This window comes from Numida meleagris, chromosome 5, assembly GCF_002078875.1.
Source record: "Numida meleagris isolate 19003 breed g44 Domestic line chromosome 5, NumMel1.0, whole genome shotgun sequence".
Classification (NCBI taxonomy): domain Eukaryota; kingdom Metazoa; phylum Chordata; class Aves; order Galliformes; family Numididae; genus Numida; species Numida meleagris.
Genome location: NC_034413.1, coordinates 50,932,734 through 50,956,122, shown reverse-complemented (window position 1 = coordinate 50,956,122; position 23,389 = coordinate 50,932,734). Strand labels below are relative to the sequence as shown.

The following is a 23,389-nucleotide window of genomic DNA, read 5'->3' as shown; positions in this document are numbered from 1 at the left end:
AGGGCGGCAGGACTCCTGCGGGCCGCCCGGGCCCTCGGCAGGGAGAGCCTCCTGAGTACTAGCGGCCCGTTGAGAGCTCTTCAGCCGGTGGTCTCCGAGAGAATCTATCCAACATGGCACTGTCCCTGTTCTAACTTTCATTCACAGCGGCCTCACGTTGAACCCACGCCGCTTCCCGGCATTCCTGCGGAAGGAGGCCGGGTGCGCTCAGCAGGCACCTCAGCGGGCGCACATGGCCGGGCCCAGCGAAGTGCCCACAGCTGCAGGTATCAGCTGCCCCTCCCAGGTGGGCACCAGAACCCTGCCACACACAGCAGACCGACCCGTCAGCAACAGGCCCTGCTTTGGGAATGCACATCCCATTACTTGTTACTCCTTCCATTTTCCTGCTGCACGTAACGTGGAAGTTTTCCACAAAAAATAGGCCTTTTCCCCTATCGCGTTGCCCATCCTCCTGCCCAGAGGGACAGACAGCACATTCTTCACAAGGCAACGTTTGGGTTCGTTGTACGAGCATTTTGAGCAGCCTCCTGTTCCTTCTCATTCAGAGCTCTCTCACACACGTTACCCTAGGGCTTGACTCCACTGGACTGTGGCCGCCTCTAACTCCTGGCCACTTCATCAAGAACACTCTTGAACACTGAGCAACCTTATGCAAAAGCATTTAGAAGAAGGTGACATCGCTAAATGGCTCACCCTTTCAAATCCATTCACACGTGCTTAAAAGATAAGCCAGGTCACTTCCACCATATATTATACTCTGTGCAATACTGAAAAACCGCATGACAGTTTTAAGGAGTAAAAGCGGACTGGTAATAAAGCACTGTTTGCCCTGCCAGGGAGAAGGGGAAGAAAGCTGCCTGTCAGCTCAGTGACACCCCTTCACCTGTCCACTGATGTATCTCCACCTGCTGCCCCGAAAGAGAAAGCAGCGTTCCCTTCACAAAACATCGCCCTGTGCACTCAGGGCCGTACTGACTCAGAACTCTGGAGAAGAAGGCAATTTTCACTGCTTTTGAATAATAAGGTATTTTATTATTGAAGTTCATCTTCATAACAGCACATGAAGAACAACAGACACCAAGAAAAATAAGTCTGTTCCACAAAACCAAGAGGATGGATATTTACATTAACTTCCTACTACAAACAATGAAACACCCGGAGCAGTTGAGGCAGTAAATATTCTTTTCATGTCTTGAGAGCTTATCGAACAATAACTTGACATTGTACTGACACATACCAACAGGGGTTCAAGACGTTTAGATAGCCCTGACCAAAGCTGTACACTGCAGGAGGTCAAAAAATGTTGGCTACACACTTATGTGAACTATGTCTCTCTGTTGTTTTAACTCATGAAATTGATCTCTCACGGGGAACTTCAGGAAAAATGGTGCAGTATAAAACAACAACAACAACAACAAAAAACCCTCTACAACATAATGTTTTGATATTGGAAGCAGGGATTTTACCCGGAGCTATCTCAAACGTTTGTTAGCATTTAACATACCCCAGGATTCTTCCCAATTACTTTCTGCTTCCCTCACAGTTGCATCTAAACAAAAATTGCCCCTGACAAAAATCAAGAATATCAAACACTGCTCTGAAATATTTTAAAACGCTAAACTTAGGTCTATGAATTACTGCATGTACACATAAGGTATTTGCCAACAAGAATATTTATACAGTAAGAAAAATACCGTAACATTTGTCCTAATTTACAGATATTATAACATCATAGAAATGATGCTGTTGGCTTTATTTAGGAAATGCTAGTTACAAAGGTTGGAAAACGAACAGCGATGTGTAACTGAGCCCTTGTTAAAGGTATTCATCAAAAAGGAGACATTTTTGTTTGCACCTGTCCCCTACACTATCTGTTTTTTTTCCTCTCTCGGCTTCTGCTTCTACTGCGTCTGCTCCTTTCTCTGTATTCCACTTTACTGCACTTGTCACCATTGCTCTCTCTGTATTTTTTCTCCTTTCTGTGCCCATCTGCGCTGGGGCTTCTGGTTTCATTTTTCCTGTGACGCTCTTCACCAGGGCTTTGACACGGGCTTTTTCTTGTTTGCCTTTGCCTGCGACTGCTGTGACTTGTGCAAGGGCTTCTCCCTCTCCTCTCATCCGTGCTCTGGCTTCTGCTGTCCCTCTCCTTTCTTTCAGTCTCTCTCTGGTATCTGCTTTTGGACTTTCTTTCCCCCTCACAGGAGCTCCATTTGCTGTTCTCCGCAGAACTATCTGGCTTTAAAAGTCTATACTTCTCCCTATCTTTGTCCTTGTTACCGTGACTACTGGAGAGATCTTCATAAAGTTTTTCCTTCCTAGTCTTTGCCTTTCCTTCTGAATCGCTGCTGCTAGCCTCTGAAAACTTGTCTTTTTTTCTTTTCTTAGAATACATCTTCTTTTGTGCCGCTTTATCTCTGCTGTCAGCCTCGCTGTCGCTGCTGCTTCCTGAAGTCTCACTGGAGGATGAGGAAGAGGAGCTCATCTTATGTTTCTTGTGTTTACTTTTGCCTTTTTTCTTTTGCTGCTTTTTCTTCTTTCTGTCTTTCTTTTTCTTTTTCTTCTCAAGACGATCCAATTTCCTTTTATTTTCAAAATAAGAGAGTAGCGCAATCAGACTTGTTAACATACTCTAAATTACAGTCATTGTCTTTTAAAGTTGACTACTTCACATGTCCTACACAGTAAATACACTATTCTCCATAAAAGCGTGTTGAATTTCAATCCTCGCTCAGCAAAGTATTTACAATTATTTTCAGCTCCTAACCTTGAGCTAAGCATCATTAGAATATGGCTTTTCAATTCCTTAATTCTAAAAAAGAGAAGTACATTTTGGCCTTATCACCAGGAATACAGATAATTAATCAGTTGTGCTTTCTTACTGTCAGTCTGCCAGAGACAGTTTGGAAAATCACTGCTGCTTTTATTTGTGCATTCTCAGAAGAGATTTTGAAAATGAAGAAAAGCAAGTGGCATTCACTTCCTATTAATGATGGAAACTGAGATTTTAAAGCCTACGTCTCAGAGTTCTCCAGGCAAATAATGCCGATATTTTCAATAACGTCTTTTGTCACAAGTAGAAATGTAAATGTTCTAGCCACAATTACAATACTTTGTCATGCACACACATTCACTGCCATTTAACTGCTTTTGTATAAGTTTTGTTATTAACTCATTGCTTGCTGTGTTTACGCTTCTCAGAAAATCAGTGACTGAATAATGACATTGCCTGCAGTGTACTAAAAATATCCCTTCAGGCTCTTAAAATCTAAAGGACCCAAACATTTACTGATGTTCAACTTTGAAAACATGAAATACTATGATTGGTTGTGTTGGGCCAGCACAAGTTCAAACAAAATACTGTTTTAAATGACTCAAACTACGCATACGTTCCTTACTTTACATAAACACAGAATATGCCCAATATTTTCAGTGAATGATTGGCTGTATATGCAGATAGAATACGAACCTACCTATTCAGTTACCTGCTTAATGATTTACTTTTCTCCCCTTCTGCTCCCCATGTACGCAATACGTTGTTTTTCTTTCTAACCTTGAAAGCTGATAGCTGTTTTAACCAGTGGTACCTGTCTGGGATCTGTCTGGCAGTAACTCTTACACACGTTCAGGTTATTTCAAGATAATGTTGCAAATTAACAGAGGAAAATACCACGAGTCACCTGACATATGAAATCAGTAGGATAGAAGCAAATAATGAAAACCTCGTTAACTTGTTATTAGAAGTACAGAAATACGAGGAGCTCCCTCTGCTGGCTTAGCTGAAGCAGCAATCTATTATAACCCCTCAGTCCTAAAGCACAGTGACACACCTCAACCCTGACAATGAGGTGCAAGGTCAGGTTCACTTTAGCTGCACGGAATAAAGCAACATACTTGGCCAAGCTGTAAACCAGAAAACAAATGTATATAATATTTAATTCCGGAAGAAAATACTGTCAGCAATGGAGTACAAAATAATATTTTAAAATGGGAATTGGCAGCATCTTCAATGAGCCAATTATTATTTCAGAATCCCAGCTAAATGAGAAATAGGGCACAATGCAAAGGCATCCCAATTAGATTAGAACGGGCAGATTAAAACAAAAGAGCTAGATAAAACATGCTGCATAGTGCAATTTGTGGTCATGTGCATGTTAAACAAAATTCATGTTTTTCTGTATGGCGGTTCTAAGCTCTTTGATGACATAGAAGAGATAGAGGGACAAAAGAGCACAAGACAACTATGGAATCAGAGCTACCGCAGACACAGATCCTTTCCACTACACACTACACTTACCTTAGAAGTTTCTGTTTCTGTTTGGTTGTCAGTGATTTTAAAAATTCAACTTCTGGATCATCATCTCCTTCGCTTGCAACAAATTCCTAGAAAAATGAAGTAAGACGTTAAGTCCTTGGATAAAGGTAACCTCTCCATTCAGATTGCTGCATTAAAAGTGATGCATCTGTGCGCACCTTAGTTTTGCACAGGCACAAATATGCTGGCATTACCAAGTCAGCTGAAGACTCTTTGGGAAAAGCAAAATACTTGCTATAAGGAAAAAAAAAAAACCACCCACCCACATTCTGTCTCCAAGCTGATTAGGTGCTGTAATGTGGGGGTTATACAACAGAAGTTATTAGTAACATATGAAAAATCACTGCCAGGGAAAGAAACATTTCTGAAACAGTTAATAAAAATGAGCCAATTTTGGAGCCCACACGATTCCCTAGGATAAGTCACCTCATCTTTATCATGCTTGGATGAATAGGTACGATGCTAGTCCTGCTCGAACCCAGAGTAATTTAGGCAAATTACTTTTCTGTCTCAGTTTTGTCATTAGGAAAATGGGTATTAACATATCTACCTTACTGTTGTGCTATTAGTGTTTAAATGCTCATAAAGTGTTCTAGCAATGCAAAATACTGTAATCGTATGATCTGCATACAGTATCGCGATCAACAAAGCATAGCTACATTATGACCCTGAATTCTTCAAATCATGTACATCTGGTAAACTACAGTTCTCCACAGCAATGTTTTTAATTTTAGCCACACTTAGGAGGGGAAAAAAGTAGTAAAGATTAAAAAGCTCTTCCCCCTCGAAAAAAGAAAAAACAACCCCAAACCAAGAAACATCACACCTAACATAAAGCTAAAGTTCTGGTATCACTGTGATCCATTTAACAGTGCCCACATGCTACATTTTTTCTGGAGTACACAGCTTTTTAATATGCAGCTATGAAGGCTGCTCCAAAAGTACTGCCTCCTATTTTATTATGTTGGCCCAAAATGTCAGAGGCAGATGTGGGTGGTTGGCAGTAGAGGCTGAACCTTCCCACCGATATTCCATTACATTTTGTTGCTGCGTGACAGATGGCAGCAGAGAGGCACTCTGACAAAACGGCCTCTGACATGGAAGCGCGTAGAGAGCAAAGGTGTGTCACTCAATTCCTCCAAGCAGAAAAAAATTGCATCTATTGGCATTCATTGATGCTTGCTGAATGTTTATGGAGACCAAACAGCGGATGTGAGCACAGTGAGGTGGTGCGTGGTGTGTTTCAGCAGTGGTGACCGTGACATGAAAGACAAGCCATGTTCCAGATGGCAATGCACAGCTGTCACATCACAAAATGGAGAGTGACTCGCTCAGCTCATCTGTGCAAATTGGCTAATGGTGGTGAACGTGTTGAAAAATAGTGTTTAGTAGCTGAGACTCTGCTCTATTAAACAGTGTTACTGTGCTCTTCGTATCTGTTGCTGTTTCAATGGGAATAAAAAGGAAGGCATTACTTTTGGAGCAACCTACGTATGTCCAACTGTGCGACCTCCAACAGAAGGAATTGTTGATTTACTCCAGTGTTTCAAGGCCAGCTGAGGGCTGCCGTCCTGTCTTCAGTTTAAACTTGGTGACATGGCAATTTGAAAATCCTCCCATAGGAACAAAGGTTACTGCACAGCGTCTCACCCAAGTAATGCATGTGAATTTTTCACTTTACATTTTTTATCAGATTGCCTCCACTAGAAATACACCTTGCGCAGTCTAAATAATAGCAATTAAATATTTTCTCCCTCAGAAATAATATTCAGTCAACCAAAAAAATCTTCAGCTATAGCACTCCTGGCATTACTTGGGCATACTTCCTCAAACACTCATGCAGAGGCCACCGTTGCATCACAAGTACGTGGCAAAACCCATAACCACCCCTTTATGAAAAATTTAATTTCTAGTCGCCCAAAGGAGGTATTTAATTTATTACAAATAGATTAAAAAAAAAAAAAAGTAAGTTGTGATTCACCACTCCGACTAAAACAGAGCTGGAAAACAGAGCAAGTTCTGGAGATTTTCCACTGGTATAGCTATTCAGCTTTCCTATGGATATGCATATTGGAAAACATTAAGTAGCAATTCACAAGCAATCACATTTAGATTTATAGACATTTTCAGCTTACTGGTAAAAAGATCATTACCTGTGATGGATCATTTGCGGTCAAGTTTCTCCCCAGTACATTTTGTTTCAGTGCAAACCCACTGTTTCTCATCTCCGCTATTAGCTCCGAGGGGTGCATTGATGGCCCTGTTCACAAAAATCACAGTTTGAATGTATCATTTATATCTCTCTACCTTTTTTGGACTCCACAGTAGGAATTCAGTTGAAGCTTTGTTAAGTAAAATCACAGCTAAATCAACTCAATAATCTTCTGCTGAGCAAATAATCAGATATGATTTTCTAAAACAGCAGTCTGGAGATTCAGAATAGAAAATAATTGCATTTTTCTTTAAGTACAAGGGGATTCTCTTATGTAACTTTGTCATGTTGAAAACAATATATTTAGGTAAGTGTATTTCTGCTATAGTACAAAAAGCACAGGAAACCCAAAGAAAAAACATAAAACAAGACTTTTAAGTGCCTCTTTTCCTCTAACACAATGGGAAAATGCATTGCTAACACGCTACTAATAAGGTATTTTTCATAATTTTTCACACATTTTTGAACTTAAACATAGAAAGTAACCATCATCAGAAACTTGGTATACAGAAGGAAAATAAATACATGAAAAAATTAGTTATGTCCTTACTCATTCTAGGGCCCCCCGGACGTGCTGGGTCTCTGGGCTGTTACTCTAAGTCCCCTCACAGGTTTCAGCTTCAAAAGCACGCAGTACATCACATTAACACAGGCGTTTGGGATTAGGCACATCAGCTTTGCTGGCATTGTGCTGGCTTCGCCATAACTTACATACTCCATACCTTGCTCTTCGGCTTTAACTGAATACTGCGATTATTAATATTTCATATAATTCCCCGAATACGCATTTTCTCTTCATCCTAAACACACCTGCTTTTGGGAGGTCCCTTCTGGTAAACCTCCATACCACTTCATTCACTAACTTTACTGCCAATGACTGCATAAGGTAAACGTAGAAGGCAATCTAAGGTAAAATTCGGAGGCATGTTAAACTGAGTATGAAGCAATTACTAGTACTTCACTGAACTAAATGAAACAAGCAGGTTTATATGTAAAGCAAGAATGAAGAAGACAAAACTTTGGAAATGGTTTCAGGATCCTTTGCATTTTTTCACCAGTTTCTTATCTTGCCAGGCAAAACAATTTTCTGATGAGAGATCCCTCTTAGTCTTTACTTGAGTCCACACTGGCTATTAAATAGAGACTTATCTTTTTCCCCACAGATGCATTTTTACCAATAATTCATTTTCTAGAAACAAACCCTTCAGGCATTCTTTGTTCACAGCAATGCTGGAAAGAGGTAAGCCAAGTAACTTCCTCTTCTACATTAAAAGCCAATCGTGAATGCATGACATTACTGATTTTGGTGCATTTCTGTCCAACTGACTGCAGTTGTCCTGTAAAGCACAGACCAACACAAGTGAAGAGGGGTCCTGCCAGAGTGCCTGCTCACACCAGGATCAGCACAGCCACACACATACTAGGTACACTAAAAAGGAAAGTGAACACAGCTAAAATAAATTTACAGAAGCCCTGCTTCCATGTTTATTAATGACATCAAGGAGACGTACTCATAGCTTCCTCTGCAGTGCTTCAGTCACAACATGGTACTCCTGTAACAAGGACAGCTGACAAACCACTGTTACTCCTGTCTGGTGGACATGGACAAGTTACACCAAACAAGTTACAGCACCTTGCAACTAAAGCAGTTTATGAATTCAATTGTTTCTTATTTGGTCTCCCTTTAACACCATATGTTAAGGACAGATGGTAAGCTTGGGCCAAGAGGCTCTCAGTTGGCTACAATCTTGGGAACCGATGCTACCCCAGTATTCCTTGGGTGGCATCCACCAATTTTCAATCACTCCTACATCAGAACAGAAGCATACTTTGTGTGCTGTGCAAATGGATGTCCTCTGTCCTCATTTTATCACTATTCCATATCATGACACTGTGGCAGGCTGCTGGGTGCAGAGGCACAGAGCACTGCACAGCAGTGTTATCCTGTTATCTCTCCTTATCTTTATGGGGTGGTTTTTCTTTCCTTCCCCCCAACAGGGACCTCCTTTCCCTGTCGTGCTTGAAACCGTGACATCCTCATGTATGCATTCCTTAGGGACTCGTGAGACTGTCCGTGAAGAAGCTAGCTCAATGATCTCACACAGGTGAAAAGGACCAGAGAGGACATTATGTCATAAGTTAATAGCAAGCTAGATGTAGGAATTCTATAAAAATAGCTGATTGCTAGCACTTCTAACAGAAGTCTCTCAGCGTTCATCCATCAGCTAACTAAAAATAAGCTCAAAGTTATAATGTTTCATCATCTGTTTCTTATTCTTTCTGAAACAAGTCAAATAGAGTACCTTGCTATTTTTAAATAGCAATTTTTAAATCTGTCAAGCTTATTTTCTAGAATCTACATTTTGATAGGGAAAAAAAAAAACCAACAAAAGCTAAAACATTTCCAGATGACACTTGCTTAAAACTAAAACATTTACCTTTTGTAAAATCCATAGTCTCAGAAAAGCTTTTCAGCACATACTGGAATTAATTGCATGCTGATATCATACTTATTTCTGTACATTATGAGAAGTTGTATTCTGCAGCTACAGGTACTTAAAATGATATTAAGGGCCGGCACAAAAGAGACTCCATCTGTAAAGACACACCAGAGGATTTTTATCTTTTTCACAGCCTAAAGAAATACTGTTTTCACGGAAACAGGCTACTATTTCTTCCTGCTTCTTACTTCTCAGGCTTCTTAATGCCTTCACTCTCTTATATTCTGTTTAAGGTAGTTTTTAAGGAAAAAAAAATAGATGGCTCAGTTAACCCAGGGTTGGGACATTAAATCTGAAAACCCAAACTATTCAATGAAGTGTGAAAAGGAAGGATTTTAGTCTTCACAAAGTACAACCTGAGTGCAACCTTAGCTTGACAGCTGTTGGTGCATCTCTACAATATTCATGCAATTAAATAAATGGAAGAGCTGTAAGTAGAATTTTTCTGAAGCCTACGTGAGCATCAATTATGCTGGATTTCACGAGGATATCATATGAAGATTTCAACAACATATCGTCAATTTGTTTCTATAACAAAGAGCACTCCGATTTCTTATTGCACTTTACTGAGATCAATTTAACAGAATCAGTTCTGCTTCTATTAAACAACCAGGGGGAAATATAATTCTGGATTTCAATTACTGACCGCCTAGCTTACAGCAGACTTTCCTACCCCACATTATTACCCCCACTCTCAGCCCAGAAACAAGAGAAACCTATAGCCGAAACTGTCACTTTCAATTGTTTGTACTTTTCATGAAGCCACAAATGCAAGGAGTGTGTGTAACGCTTTGTTGTTGCCAGAATGTTTCCTCTAATGAGCGTGGGCAAAGGACTCCTCTTTGGGAGAACAATGCCAGCTGTAACGCGCCATCCAGCAGACCTCCATTAAAATGTCTAAAGCACATTTTTCAAATTACCCAATATTAGCGATCAGGATGTTAAAACCTCTTTTCATAACAACTGTGATTAAATACCACTTTTTCTACAACAGTTTCAGCGGCAGTAAGGACAGACCATAATACTGTGATTGCCAGTATCACCAAGATAGCACTTTTACATCTATCTGCTTGTACTGCATACTCTTGACAGCGTCAGCTCAACTTCCTGATAAAAGCTTTCACTATTGTCACCAGCACAGATAAACAAACCCATTTATTCTTTGCAATCGATGAAGTTCCCACCTAGATTTTAATTATGGAATACATATGAAAAGCAAAGGGGTAAGAAGCAGTAATACCGTAACTAATATTCCCACCTGTGGCAGGGGAAATCATCCTAACCAGTACAGAGCAATTGCAGTTACATATTGTTACAGATTGAAATAGGCTATTCCATACAAAAAAAAAAAAAATCACTGAAAGAGGCAGTATATTCTTCACGGTGCCATTTTAATTTCAACTTTATAACCTTCATTTCAACCAACGCTCATTTTTTGTGCCATCAAAACAGAATACTCAGAATGTGTTCGGGCTTTTCTAGAGCTTCCCCGTCTCTCGCCATACCATCAGCCATCTCCTCATTTGCTAATGGAGATGAAACTTTTATGAATATAAATAAAAAGCACACTGGCGTATCCGCTAGCCATTCATCAGCACACTTCACGTTCAGTATAATCCTCTCTATATATGCTTAAAAAGTCACTTACAAATCAAGGACAAGACATTCACAAGAATTAACCATTATTATCATGTAATTTTTGTTAATAAAGAAGGCCTAGGCATTTCATCCCCATTCTTCCTCATGTGCACCTTGGACAGCATTGATGCCGTAATTCTTCCAAGTAGAAATCTGATTTGCTACATGATAGCAATATTAAAGCCATGCTCTGCTGTTGAATAAATCAGTCACACTGGCAACTCTCACTCAGGTTTTAAAACCTGATTGGTGGTCTTTAAGGAAAATAAACATGAATTTATTGAATTACCCACTGAAGATGAACAGCATCGTAAGCTCACAAGCAATACAACTCCACTGGCTGAGGACAGCGTAGCTGCACTCAACGGTTTCCAAACAGGAATATAAAGGAAATGAACAGTGCCCAGTACCATTGTGTCTGCAGGTGGAGTCCTGTAGTCCTACATACCCCAGGAAGTTTGCAAACAGCTCTTTCACTTTACGTAAGTGTTGGAAAACCATGCTGCTGGTTGCCTTAGCACAGGAAGGGTGAATACAGGCTGAAATCAGAACGCTACTTTGCCTGCGTGGTGGCAGGGCATACCATTTAGATACAAGGCTTTCTGGGTTTTGCTTTAAAAGACAACCTAACTTCAAAATTACAAGAGACAGGTTTGTCAATAACATACCCATATACTTTCTGTGCTCTCCACACAGTTTTGTAGGTTCTTTTTCAGATGGCTTAAAAGGAAATGGCACAAAAATGGAAAAGAATTATGGACTGAGCCTAATCACACCATATCTTCTGTGAAGTTTCACCGCAGTTGTGACAGAGATAAGAGCAGACACTTCTCATTTATCTAAAGGACAAAGAGCTATTATCCTAATTATGTGATCGTGACCCTGGTCGAGAAGAACCCAGCAAGTTTATGCTGGCTCCACTAATTCAGAACTGATCATTTTTTACTGATAATTTTTCCAGCTCTTTCTGGGATGACTACATTCAGACCATATTTACACTTCAAAGCAACTGCTGCAGTTGGCATTGAGAGAAACCAACGAATACAAAACCTCTGGCTTTTAATTAGCTTTTCTTCAGAGCGTCTGCAGTTTAACTGAAGGTAACACATCGCCGTGCTTTTGTCGCAGGCTATTTCAGAGAATCTTGAATTTTTAAGAAGTAAAAAACATTTAAATCATCAGACTGCTACAGGAATCTATATTTATTACTCAAATGCCATTCACACCAAATACAGAGGCTTCTGAAGCATAAATGGAGGATTATTCTGAAATGTGATAGTTCTTGAACTACGTGAAGATTTTGTTAGGGCTCCCACTGTTCACAATCAAAGGTCTCAGCTGCAGACCATAAAGGAAAGTTTCATACCCGCTGCATTTCTGCAGATGACCATTAATACAAATGGTCACAGTTAGCATATTCAAATACCTCTCCTTTGTTAATACAGATCCAAGAGAACACTTAAATCCATTCCTGCATTCCCAATACAATGCGCTTTTTTATCTGTGGGAAAACAAAATGGTACCACATCTGACACTGGAAAACATGCAGGGAGATTCTACACATAAGATAATATAGACATAGATCTCATTTTTTTTTTGTCTCGGTACGGCTGATGATTTCAATGATCACTAAGGGAAGGGAGTTCACACCCCACAGAAGCCAAAGATCAGTGAGTGACAGACAACCACGGTGAGTCTGGGGACACTCGGGCAATGCAAAGAAGTGGCACAAACTTTAGGAGGCGATGATGAGCCTTTGGAAGGCTGCATTCACCCTGACACACCAAGAGTTTTTTCACCTTGGTAGAACGTCAGACACATACATGTCACTCAGTCACATTTTGACTTTTATTTGCCTGAATTTTCCATAAATATGCAAATCATTTTGCAGAATCACCTCTTCGCTGGACAGAATGTATATGGAGCCAGTTGACCGTAACATGCTGAAAGCAGTGCACAGCAGAGAAAGATGCCCAGCACTCTCCAGCTTAGGTTTAATAGGCCAAGAGCATCAGATTGGATTGATTTATTTTAGAGCTTAGCAGCTGACATCTTAGAAGAAGACTAGAGCATTCACAAAATTACCTCCTCATCTGAACACTGGGCCCCAAATGTGGTCGAAAAGAAAAAAAAAAAAACAACAACAGATTGCTTGTAGAAAAATAAAAACCAAAATATGGAGTATTTAGTTCACCTGACCACGGCATTTACAGGCAATGTCAAAGTGAATTAACAAAATTACTTCGAAGGTTTTTGCATATAAAACCTATGAGTCTCTGCTCTAATAATGCCAAACAAAGCATGGAAAAGCACCACAACCAACAGTTGTTGCTGGTTAACAATCAAAATAAAGGATTATACAGGCAAACTTTTCGACGCTAGTGACATGTTTTTCTGCTCTCTATATTGCTTATTCTGTATGTGCATATACACTCATATACACACAGCTGCACGCAAAGTCAGAACCACAAGAGATACTTTCATCTTGTCTGAACTTTGAAAGTTAGGATTTTATCAGTAAAAAGAAAATGGTAACGCAGTTTAGCCCAAAGCAGCATTTTGATTGCCTAATTTAACTTTGTAAAGGAGAAATAAATCTTATAAGTTGGTCTCCGTACACGTCACAGCTGGAGCATTCTAACACTACTTCGCAGTCACCAGTGATCAAAGTAAGTTACTTTATATCTAAAACTAAGAATTTCATAATGGAAATAATGCAACATCAGGGGGTGCAGTTATCATGAAATAATTACACTCCTGGGAGATTACAGACAAGGCTGTACCCCAGGGGTGTGATTATCCCATGCTAACCACATCCACTGAAATTGCCTTATTGCAGAAATAATCTCTATTCACCGGTGAGATATTATTCAAAAGGCGCTTTTTTAATGGTAAGATTATTATTTTTTTTTTCTAGTATGAATTACCAGCTAGATTAGTAAAATAGTCCCAGAAACAAAATAGCCACGCCGAAGCTAAGGGACCGATTGTAATTATTTTGCTGTTTGCTGGCGTGCTGCAGTGTACTTTAGATCTTGAAAGACAGAGATCTTCTTTGGAACAGCACAGAGTTCTGTACCAAGCACACTGCAGCCTGGCATCGCTTCCACCTGAGCAAACCAGAGACGGCTGCTGGTCTCTGCGCGTGAGATCCTCAACACTGGCACTGCTTAGCGATTGCTCTTTTGGATTACGTGCAGACAGGAAGATCACAACGCAGCCATCACACGAGATAAAGGCAAAGACCAGTACCTTTCTGCCGAATTAAGAGAGCTGCGGTTTGTAGCATTTATGGGAAAGAAGCAGCGTCTATCGGTGGTTATTTACGATGCTTGAAAAATTGTACTCCTTTCCTCAATGAGAAACAGAGCAGAATTTCAGATAACCCAACTGAAGCTGACAAAGTTTTGTTTTCATCCATTCTAACTTGAACATCTCCCCTGAGGCTGAAAAGCCTGAGTCCAAATAAGATATTTTACTCTGCTCCCTTCCTGAAGGAGAAAATTAGAACAGAACACCTACTGCACCTGCATTAAGCGCTATTCAGTATCTTCTCTGTGTGCTGAGATGCATCATTTCTAGCGCATCAAAGGAAATAATACTGCCAATTAAAAGTGAAGCATACAGTTCTCAGACCTGAGGCAGAATGTCTTTCTAAGAGCAGACTGGACTACTCTGGAGAACTTCGGGCAACAAAACATCAAGAAACGCAAGAATGCTGGGATGCAGTAACTGTGCTTCTTGGCAGATCACCATCCAAAGCACTAATTCACTGTTCCGTTCACGTGCAGTTTCTTTCCCTTTAATATGACCTACTCATTTCTGCATTACTTTCTTTTAAATTAAAATCCTACTGAAACTTAGCGATTTGAGCATTTAAAGATGCACATTATGCCACTGTGGTTTTATTAAGTTGAAGATGCCATTCAAAGACCTTTGAAGGCATTTTAGGTTTCTGGAGGAAGAAAAGGAAAGATGGCAACAGGCTGCTTCTGCTTCGTGCTGGCTCTGTGGTTCAGCCACAGCACCTGTCGCAGGGGCTGGGACAGACCCAGAAGCATTTTCTTCCTTTCGAGGGTACAGAACAGTGCCAAACAGTGTTTGATAGGCACAGGCCAGGCCCCAGCACAATGCAGCAAGCTGTAACTCTTTCACAATGCCAGGATCCCAGGATCGGGGCACACCTTTTTAAAACATTCTGTCAGCTTTTTAGGATTCTGCACTTGCTAAGGGGTGAACTCCAAACCATTCAGAGCTGACACTCGTGACAGATTCCTGCCCATCTCCTCCCATACCCCTTGCCACTCGCAGCCATCCTGTCTCAGGGTACATTTCGCATGGTTGTTTAACCATAGAGAAAACCAGAAACACATACAGAAGACACAGCAATAGGACTGAGCCAGTTTGAACATCCCAGCTGAATTCAAAGTTTTCAAAAACTGTTTTAACTAGTCCGTAGTAAGGAGCTTGTTAATACTTATCACGGTAAGGTTCCCAAATTGCTAGAATGATGGCAGTACTGAGTACAAATACCATATTAAGTTCATGGACGGTGTAATATGAGTGCATGCTATTTACAAACTGGCAAAACCATAAGTAATCTTAGGCCAGCCCCCAGCAATGATAAACAACAAGAAAGGAACTTAGAAAAGTAACCCTGAAACCAAATAAAATCACACTGGGAGTGGAAGAATCAACACTGTGACCAGCGACCATAAAGCCTGTAACAATTTTAACATGGTCTGGTCAGATCTGTCATTATCTCAACCTCTCAAGCTCCATGTTGGGCACCAAAAAGGACCGCTGTGGTCTAACCTGGCAGGCAGCTCAGCACCACACAGCAATTCGCTCACCCCCTCCTCCCAGTGGGAAGAGGAGAATCAGGAAAAAAAAGCCTCATGGGTTGAGATGAAGAGAATTTACTAAGACAGAAAAGGAAAGGAAAGCGATGCGCAACGCCATTGCTCCCCACCTGCCAACCAATGCCCAGCCAGTTCCTAAGCAGCGGCTGACCACAGCCAGCTCCCCTGGTTTTATAGTTCTGCGTGATGTCATACAGTATGGAACAGCCCTTTGGCCAGTTTAAGTCATCTGGTTCTGTCCCCTCCCAGCTCCCTGTGCCCCCCAGCCCCTCACTGGCAGGGCAATATGAGAAGCTGAAAAGCTGTAACATCCTTGGCTCTGCGCAGTGCTGCTCAGCAACAACTAAAACATCGGTGTGGGACCAACACTGTTTTTCTCCTAAACAGAACACAGCATCTTAGCAGACATTATGGAGAAAATTAACTCTGTTCCAGCTGAAACCAGGACAACAGGCTAAATCGGATCATTCTAAGAAAATTAGTTTCATAAGCTACTTGCAGTTCTGGAATATTAACTATTATACTAATTTTTTTTATTTATATCTCTATTTCTTAGATTGTTGTACTCCTCATTTATTAGACAACACTTACATTTCAAATTTCATCACACACAAAGTAGGAACAAGCTTTCAGAGATGGAGCTCCTACAGATGGAATTACTTCCTAACCTTTCAAAGTATTACTTGCATTAAGCAGTATTTTCTGCTTTCTGGGCCAATCAAAGTAAGACCGGCACAGCAGCACACATTTTCAAAATACTACAAAATAATCAGGAAAAAAAACCTAGGAATTTAGTCAAGAGACATAAAAGCAGCTTAGGAGCAGTAACGGAAATAATTACTGATAAAGAGAAGCAGGAAGAAGCAGAGCTCGAAGAGTTGTGTTTTACAGAGGAAGACAAAGACGTTTGTAGACGTGCAGACTGGTTCAGCATTAAGGCTCATAAAAAGCATTGAGTAGATCTAATGAAAAGAATGAAGAGAAATGGTCAAAGCAAGATTATACTGTGCGTGTGGGGGGGTTTTGATCAGAACATGACAGATTCTGGCTTTTTAGTATTGCAGTGTCCTGTCAGGAAATGTAAAAACACTATTCTGACAAACTGACTTTACCCTCAGTTTAGGTTAAGCTTACAGAGCTGACTGCAGATCCGCACACGGTGACACCTGGGTAGAGTTCTCAGCAACACGAAGACAAGGACTTAATCCCCCATCCCAGACAACATCGGACTGCTTTCAGGGCTTAGTTCAAAAATTTGTATTTGTAGGAGATGTAAGCTTCACCTAACACATGCATAAATTATGAGTCGTAAGAGAACCAGTGAATTCAATTTGTGTTCTCACTTAACTGTATACTTCACTTGCATTCATGGAAACTCCAGAAGTCCTTGAAGGAGCATAACTTAGCTTGTTATTAAATCAGACAAAGATTTGGAAAAGTTGATGAAAGGATTGCATGCCTAAGGTTAGAAAAAGCAGACAACCTTTTTACTGCTGATCTAATTAACGATATTACCAGTTCCTATAACCCTCTTATCTGCTATTAAATGAAGAAATTACAATTGTTTTAAATTTTACCACCAGTGTTTTTACATATAGTTTTCTTGAAAGAAAGAATGAGAAGGCAGTAGTATCATTACAGCTGACTATTCAAACCCAAGATCACAGTGTCTTACAAATTATATATACAAACCCCGATCTGTCACCCGCCCCTACTTGCTGAAATCCTTCCTCTCAGCCTGTTAAAGACTGTGCTCAGCACAGCACACTGCCTTCTAACTTGAAAACGTGAGGTCATTTGCACAGTCTGAGTACATATAAACAGTTTTTCAGCCTTTTCCTTCACACAAAATTCATCCTGTGCATTAAATCCCTCTCTTCGGCTTAGCATGACTGTTTGGAAAGCTGCCCGGAGAGCATTTCTCTCCATAGGAAACACGCAGCATTCCAACTTTCCTGCATCTAGATAATTAGTTCAGTTGGGTTTGAAGCAAGCAGTTAGCCTTACACTGACACTGCAAAGTGTCTGCATTAGAAATAATGAGTCCATTTTCAAGCTGGTGCAAGCATGCACTAAATATTTTCAAATTTCCCAGCCAAGCACTCCTAAAAATTACCCACATCATTTGAACTGGAAGAAAAAAAAAACTCTGCAGCACAAAAGCACATCTGACGTGTAACAGCCACACTATATAATTCTACCCCCACCAATGCTCCAAGCATGATTTTGTCTAAGGTACGAAAGACGTAAGAAAATGATTTCATGTTATAACCTACTGAATATAAACGCTGAGAATGTCAACTGCGGGATTGCTAATACAATGGTATAATCATCAGACAATGCCTCAAAGCAGAGTGTAAGAGGCACTGTTTCCTTCAACTTAAGTCTTCTGCGCCTCATCCCAGAGAAAGGAGACATCTGCGTGGTGTAATTCCGAAAGGCGAGACTGTTGGTAGGCCCAATGTGAAATAAAACTAAGAGCTACTACATAAAACAGATATCCTGAGCAGAAACAGAAGGACAGATGCTATCAAGCATGCAATTGTAGCGATCTCCCTGCAAAACTGAACGATCGTGATCCTGAAGTGCAGTAGCAAGTCTGAAGACTCACCCACATTACCAGGTGTTTCTTAACACACCAAGATTTTGAAAATATTAAAAGCACTAGAAACTCGAGTCAGCTTAAAGCACTGTAGGCAAACAACATTTAATTTGAATGCTTACATCCACTTCTTTAAATCATACCTGGCACTAAAAACTAACTAAAAAGAAGTTCACAAAGCAATCAGAAGCCAGCTGAAAGGAAATCGGGCATTGGAAAGCTAAGTTCCAGTAACTCATTCATTTACAGAAGTGCAATTATGTATATTTTAAAAAACCTCTCAATTTTTCCAAATGATTAACAAAAATATACTGATGCACTACAGCTCTTCAGAGCAGTTTGCCTGAATCTGAACTGGGACAGCCTTTGACAATACATTACACTATTACTTATTTGGTGACAGGTGTTCTCATTCTGGTACAAACAATTTCAATGCAGCTTCTGAATTTTTGTCACAGCAGAATCAACAGCAACAGCCATTACAGATTCTTTTGAAAATGAGTTCCTAACCAGAAAAAATAGGTCCCCAGCATTTGAAATGATCTGAAATGTTGGATAGAGCATATGAAATAAGAAACCTTTTCCACATTTCATCAACCCTTTGTAAGAAGATAAAACTTATAGCTTGCAAAATTAAACCTGATGAGTTTTCCCTCCATTTTTATCCAGACCCTCAGAAAGGCATCTGCTGCCTACCTGATCCATCACTGGCCACTGAACTTGCGTTAATCCCAGAAAGGCCAAATAAAGGACATTCTCGATCAGTGTTCACATGGCCCCACTTGTGGCACTTAATGCACCTCACGTTCCGCACCTAAAAGGTAAAAAAAAAACAGAACCCAAACAACACTGGCATCAGTTAGTTAACAATACAACTTAACATTTACAGAAATGTTTATGTTATTAGGCAGAAGAAAAGCTTTTAAACTCACTGAGAAACGCAGTAAAATTAAGAGAATCCATGTGAATGTTCTGCAATTAGGTAATATTTGAAATACACTCTAGACCTCCACAGAGTGAAATGAATGCAACTTGCCTGGATGCCAAACGGCTGGTCTCTGATGTTCATGTCATCCTTAGCGTATCTGTTAACAAACACAAAAAGCAAACACATCGTGAATTCACTTTTTTAAACCCTCCCATACCAAACTACTTTGAGTCCCCTTACTGCTAAGCGGACCCATTTCTGAGGTATACTTCTGGTAAGCACTCGTTTAAATAGTAAACATTCATTTTGATATATTTTCAGATATGGATACAAACTTTGAACCAAAACTAAGCTGATCAGGTTTACAGCTTTTACTAATTAACTGCATGCACATGGAAGGACTACACAAATGACCCGCTGAAAATGAAACTAAAAAGAAGGAAGAAAAAGAAAAGGTTACGGAAGGTAAATAAGAAAAAAAAAATTTCTGTGGATAAACATCCACAGAAATAAATAATCAGTAAATATATTTTCCTTTGTCTAGGGAGCCTGCTTGGGCAGGGGGGTTAGACTAGATGATGTCTAGAGGTCCCTTCCAGCCCCCACAGTTTTGTGATTCTGTGACAATCCAGACATCTTACTTTTCTCGAGGGGCGACTTTTTGCCATTCAAATTTGTATTCAGTCTCTCCTTCTTGCTACAAAACACAAAGCATGGCAAGTTTGAGCTTTTTCAATACACTTCCAGTAAGCAGGTAGAAAACACAACGAAATGATGTAATGAAATACCTCTTTAGCTTCCTCTTGGAATTTTCAGAAATCATGAAAAGAAAAGAAACAATACGTTAATTATACACGTAAAATGCATCTGGTGCCTCGTCTGGAAGCAAAACATGTTGAAGAATATACTAATACAACAGTAGCTTAATTAAAACAGAGAACACAAATAACCAGCTCCTAGTATATGCACTTGCAAATCCTTTAAAACCTAATCATCTGTTAAAATTACATGGCTGTGATATCCAAGCACAAAGCCTTGCAAACACTTACCAGAGAAACACTGTACAATAGCCTGGGGTCAGACAGGAATGCTGCAAAGTTCTCTTTGCTTTTCAAAGAGAGAAGAATTTGTTTCCTAGTCACCACATCTGTCATAGCAGTTATAGAGGGACTCATCCTGTCAGATGGTTATCATTAACTTTATTAATATGCCCATTCAGAATTTAATGGATGAAGTCTAGTAGAGAAATCTAACTCACATTTCTGAAAAGAAGTGTTTCCTAGACTACAGTACTGTTAGAATGTGTTTCTTCACTAGCAAATTCATAAAATATAAACTGCCATTTATGAAAGGTTTTCCTCTCACAAGGCTTAATGTAATTCCCAGCAGGCACAGGCTTACTGCAAAGCAAGTTCCATTTATATTAAACCTAATACTTTGGCTAGCAGGATCTCAGAAGTACCCTAAAAACTACCTAAAAAACATTACCTTGTCATTCACTGAGTCAGTCCTGTGGGCCCGTACTTATCATTTCAGTTTCACGTTTTAAAAAGGTCACGTTTAAGAGAAAGATAGTAAAATATTTCTGTTCTATATTTTGCATGTGTAATAATTAAAAAAAAAAAGTCAAAAATGAAATTTCAGTTTGGTGGAGATGGCATTTCTGGGCTTGCCAAAAGTGAACAGAGTCTGAGCCTCCTCCAGAAGGTGGGTCAGCCTTCAGGGCTTCGCGTCTGCCCTGCAGAGCCTTCTCATGCCCACTGGCTGGGAAGCATGCCTGGGCCACACACTGGCTTTACTGAGTCCTCCTGCCTCAGCAGGTCAGCAGAACTGCTACAGGACAACTTGTTTTTCCTCTTTTTACCAAAGTGACAAACATACTTTGTGGTAAAATCTGAACAAAATATGTTTTAGCAAAAGTCATCAGTTTAAAATTACATTTGCTCTAAGCTTAAGGGATTACTTCAAGAGTTTTTCAAGTTCAATAACTGCAAAATCTGCTCTACAATGAGCCCATGCAAGCATTGCCAAGGGTTTTAGTTCAAACAGGAAAAATGCATTTTAAGGGAGAAACTCTCACAAATCATGTTTTCGTACTCCTGCACTTACACAGATCAGTTACTAAACCTTAGCAATGTCAATGTGCCCACCAGGCTCTCAGCAACTCCTGTTCACGAATGTACTAGATGATACAGTCACAGCCAGACCTACCAGAGTTGGGTCATCCAGCATTTATTATTCATAAGATATCAGCTAATGAACTTCTTGCTTTGGTATCTCCCATGCCTGACATGGATCAAGCTGAATTTCGGGCAGAAGTTTTAAGCAAAAGCCATCTTGCCGGTTCTAAAAAGGAGAGCTGGCCAAAACAGTTTGTGCTGCTAGAGTCACTGCGCTGGTAAGGTCTAGCCTTCCTCACCCAGGCACTTTGCAGTGCCTTAAAGAAACACCTTTGGTCAAGGAAAGAACCTCCGATATGGCCATATCTTCCATTCACACTGAACCGTTGCTTAAAAAGTATTCCTCAGTTTGAGTGAAATTAAAGTACTGTAAGATCAAAATTATTAAATACGATCCATCTCTCCATATTCCCAGTGGAAAAACAAAAAATGATACCTTCTAGCATTACTCCTCTATGACCATGCTGCTTTACTATATAAGCAACCGTATTTATTTGTTCAGAGTGACGTTAGCTCTGCAGTGCTGCCTGCCCACAAACAGAACACCCCAGTACCTTTCTTTGCTCCAGGTGGGGCCTCGTACATGAAGTTAAGACCATTCTTCACACGCTCATCGCCCATCAGCAACCTAAATGGAAAGGACAGAGTTTGGAGCGTTGTACACGCGAGACATTTACATTTGTATTAGTTATTCAAAAGCGGGGAAAAAAAAAAAAAAAAAGAAAGAGAAAGCAGAAAATTATCATAATAACTGGAAATTTTCCATCTGTTAATCAGTGTACCAAAAAGCTGAATATAAAAAAATCCAAGGGACCAGTCAATGCTTTTGCACGCTGCACTGCGTACCAAAGATCATACATTTCAATCACGGCTGAAACGCAGTTCTGCATCCACAGAATCACAGAATATAGATTCCTGTGAGATCAGAATGTTGCAATACCAGGTCATCTGCTGTTCTGTTCTTTGTAGCACTGACTGCGGGGGAATCTGATTAACGTTTATAAATATCTAAAGGGAGGTGGGAGGCAAATGGATGAGGCCAGGCTCTTCTTGGTGATGTGCAGTGACATGACAAGGAGCAATGGCCTAAAACTTGCACATAGGAAGTTCCATAAAAATGTGCGGAAGAACTTCTTTACGGTAAGGGTGATGGAGCACTGCAACAGGCTGCCCAGAGAGATTGTGGAGTCTCCTTCTATGGAGATATTCAAGACCTGTCTGGATGCCCACCTATGAAACCTACTGTAAGGAACCTGCTTTAGCGGGGGTTGGGCTCCATGATCTCTTGAGGTTCCTTCCAACTCCTGCAATTCTGTGGTTCTGTGATTTGAAAGCAGATCTCATCAGTTCCGCTCAATCAGACACCGGTTTTCAAGTCACCGTCCCTATCTACTACCATGGTCAGTGGGAGACAGCGCTCCGAGTAGCTCGCAATGAGCTGGCTCTCACCTGTTGTCATAGGACTCCTGTTCTTTAAGATACTGTTGCATTAATTCTTCTTGTTTCTTCTTATCATACGATATTTTCTGTTCCGCCATCCATACCTAGTTAAAACAAGGAGGTTTCTACTTCAAGCAAATAAGAACCTACTGTAAAGCACACCCACGTATAACCACTTCATTTGTTTAGCGCACTGAAAATCAGCTTCACGTTAAAATATAATTTTGATAAGCTAAAACTTAACATTTGAGCACAAACATGGGGAGGCTGAGTAAGGCAGGGGGAAACTAAGCTCAGACAACACGCAGGGAGTGCCGCTGCGCTCCCTGCTCCGACACTTGGCCACCGCGGGTGCCAGGAGCTGCGGGGAGCGCTCTGCGGCCAGAACAGAGAGGAGCGACTGGAGCTGTGAGGCAACACGGCGCCAGGCGGGGCTGGAGCCAGGGAAAGGAGGCGGCCGTTCGACACCGAGAGGTTTGGGCTCTGCGCGCCGCTGCGGCGAGGTACAGCACGCGGCTGGGATACGCCGGAGGGCCGCTCACCTTTTTGATGTTGGACTTGGAGGCGGGGTGGAAGTCCTTCTTGCACATGAAGTTGGCGAACGACTTCCCCATGGCGGCGGCGAAGAGCGACCGGCGACTCACCACCCCGGCCCCGCCGCTCGCTGCGGGCCTTCCGGGCCGGCGGGCGGGCCTTCCTGCGGGGCGCGGC

At 40.8% G+C, this 23,389-nt stretch overlaps 1 protein-coding gene across 1 annotated transcript; it reads right to left on the bottom strand.

Moving 5' to 3' along the window:
- Positions 1,011 to 23,375, bottom strand: CIR1 (corepressor interacting with RBPJ, 1). The gene is made up of 10 exons (XM_021399288.1): positions 23,221 to 23,375; positions 22,688 to 22,782; positions 21,793 to 21,866; positions 19,847 to 19,860; positions 19,700 to 19,755; positions 19,167 to 19,215; positions 18,827 to 18,944; positions 6,469 to 6,575; positions 4,298 to 4,383; positions 1,011 to 2,582 (listed from the first exon to the last, which is right to left on the bottom strand). The coding sequence occupies exons 1-10, from the start codon at positions 23,290 to 23,292 to the stop codon at positions 1,871 to 1,873; spliced, it is 1,383 nt and encodes a 460-aa protein (XP_021254963.1). The 5' UTR covers positions 23,293 to 23,375; the 3' UTR covers positions 1,011 to 1,870.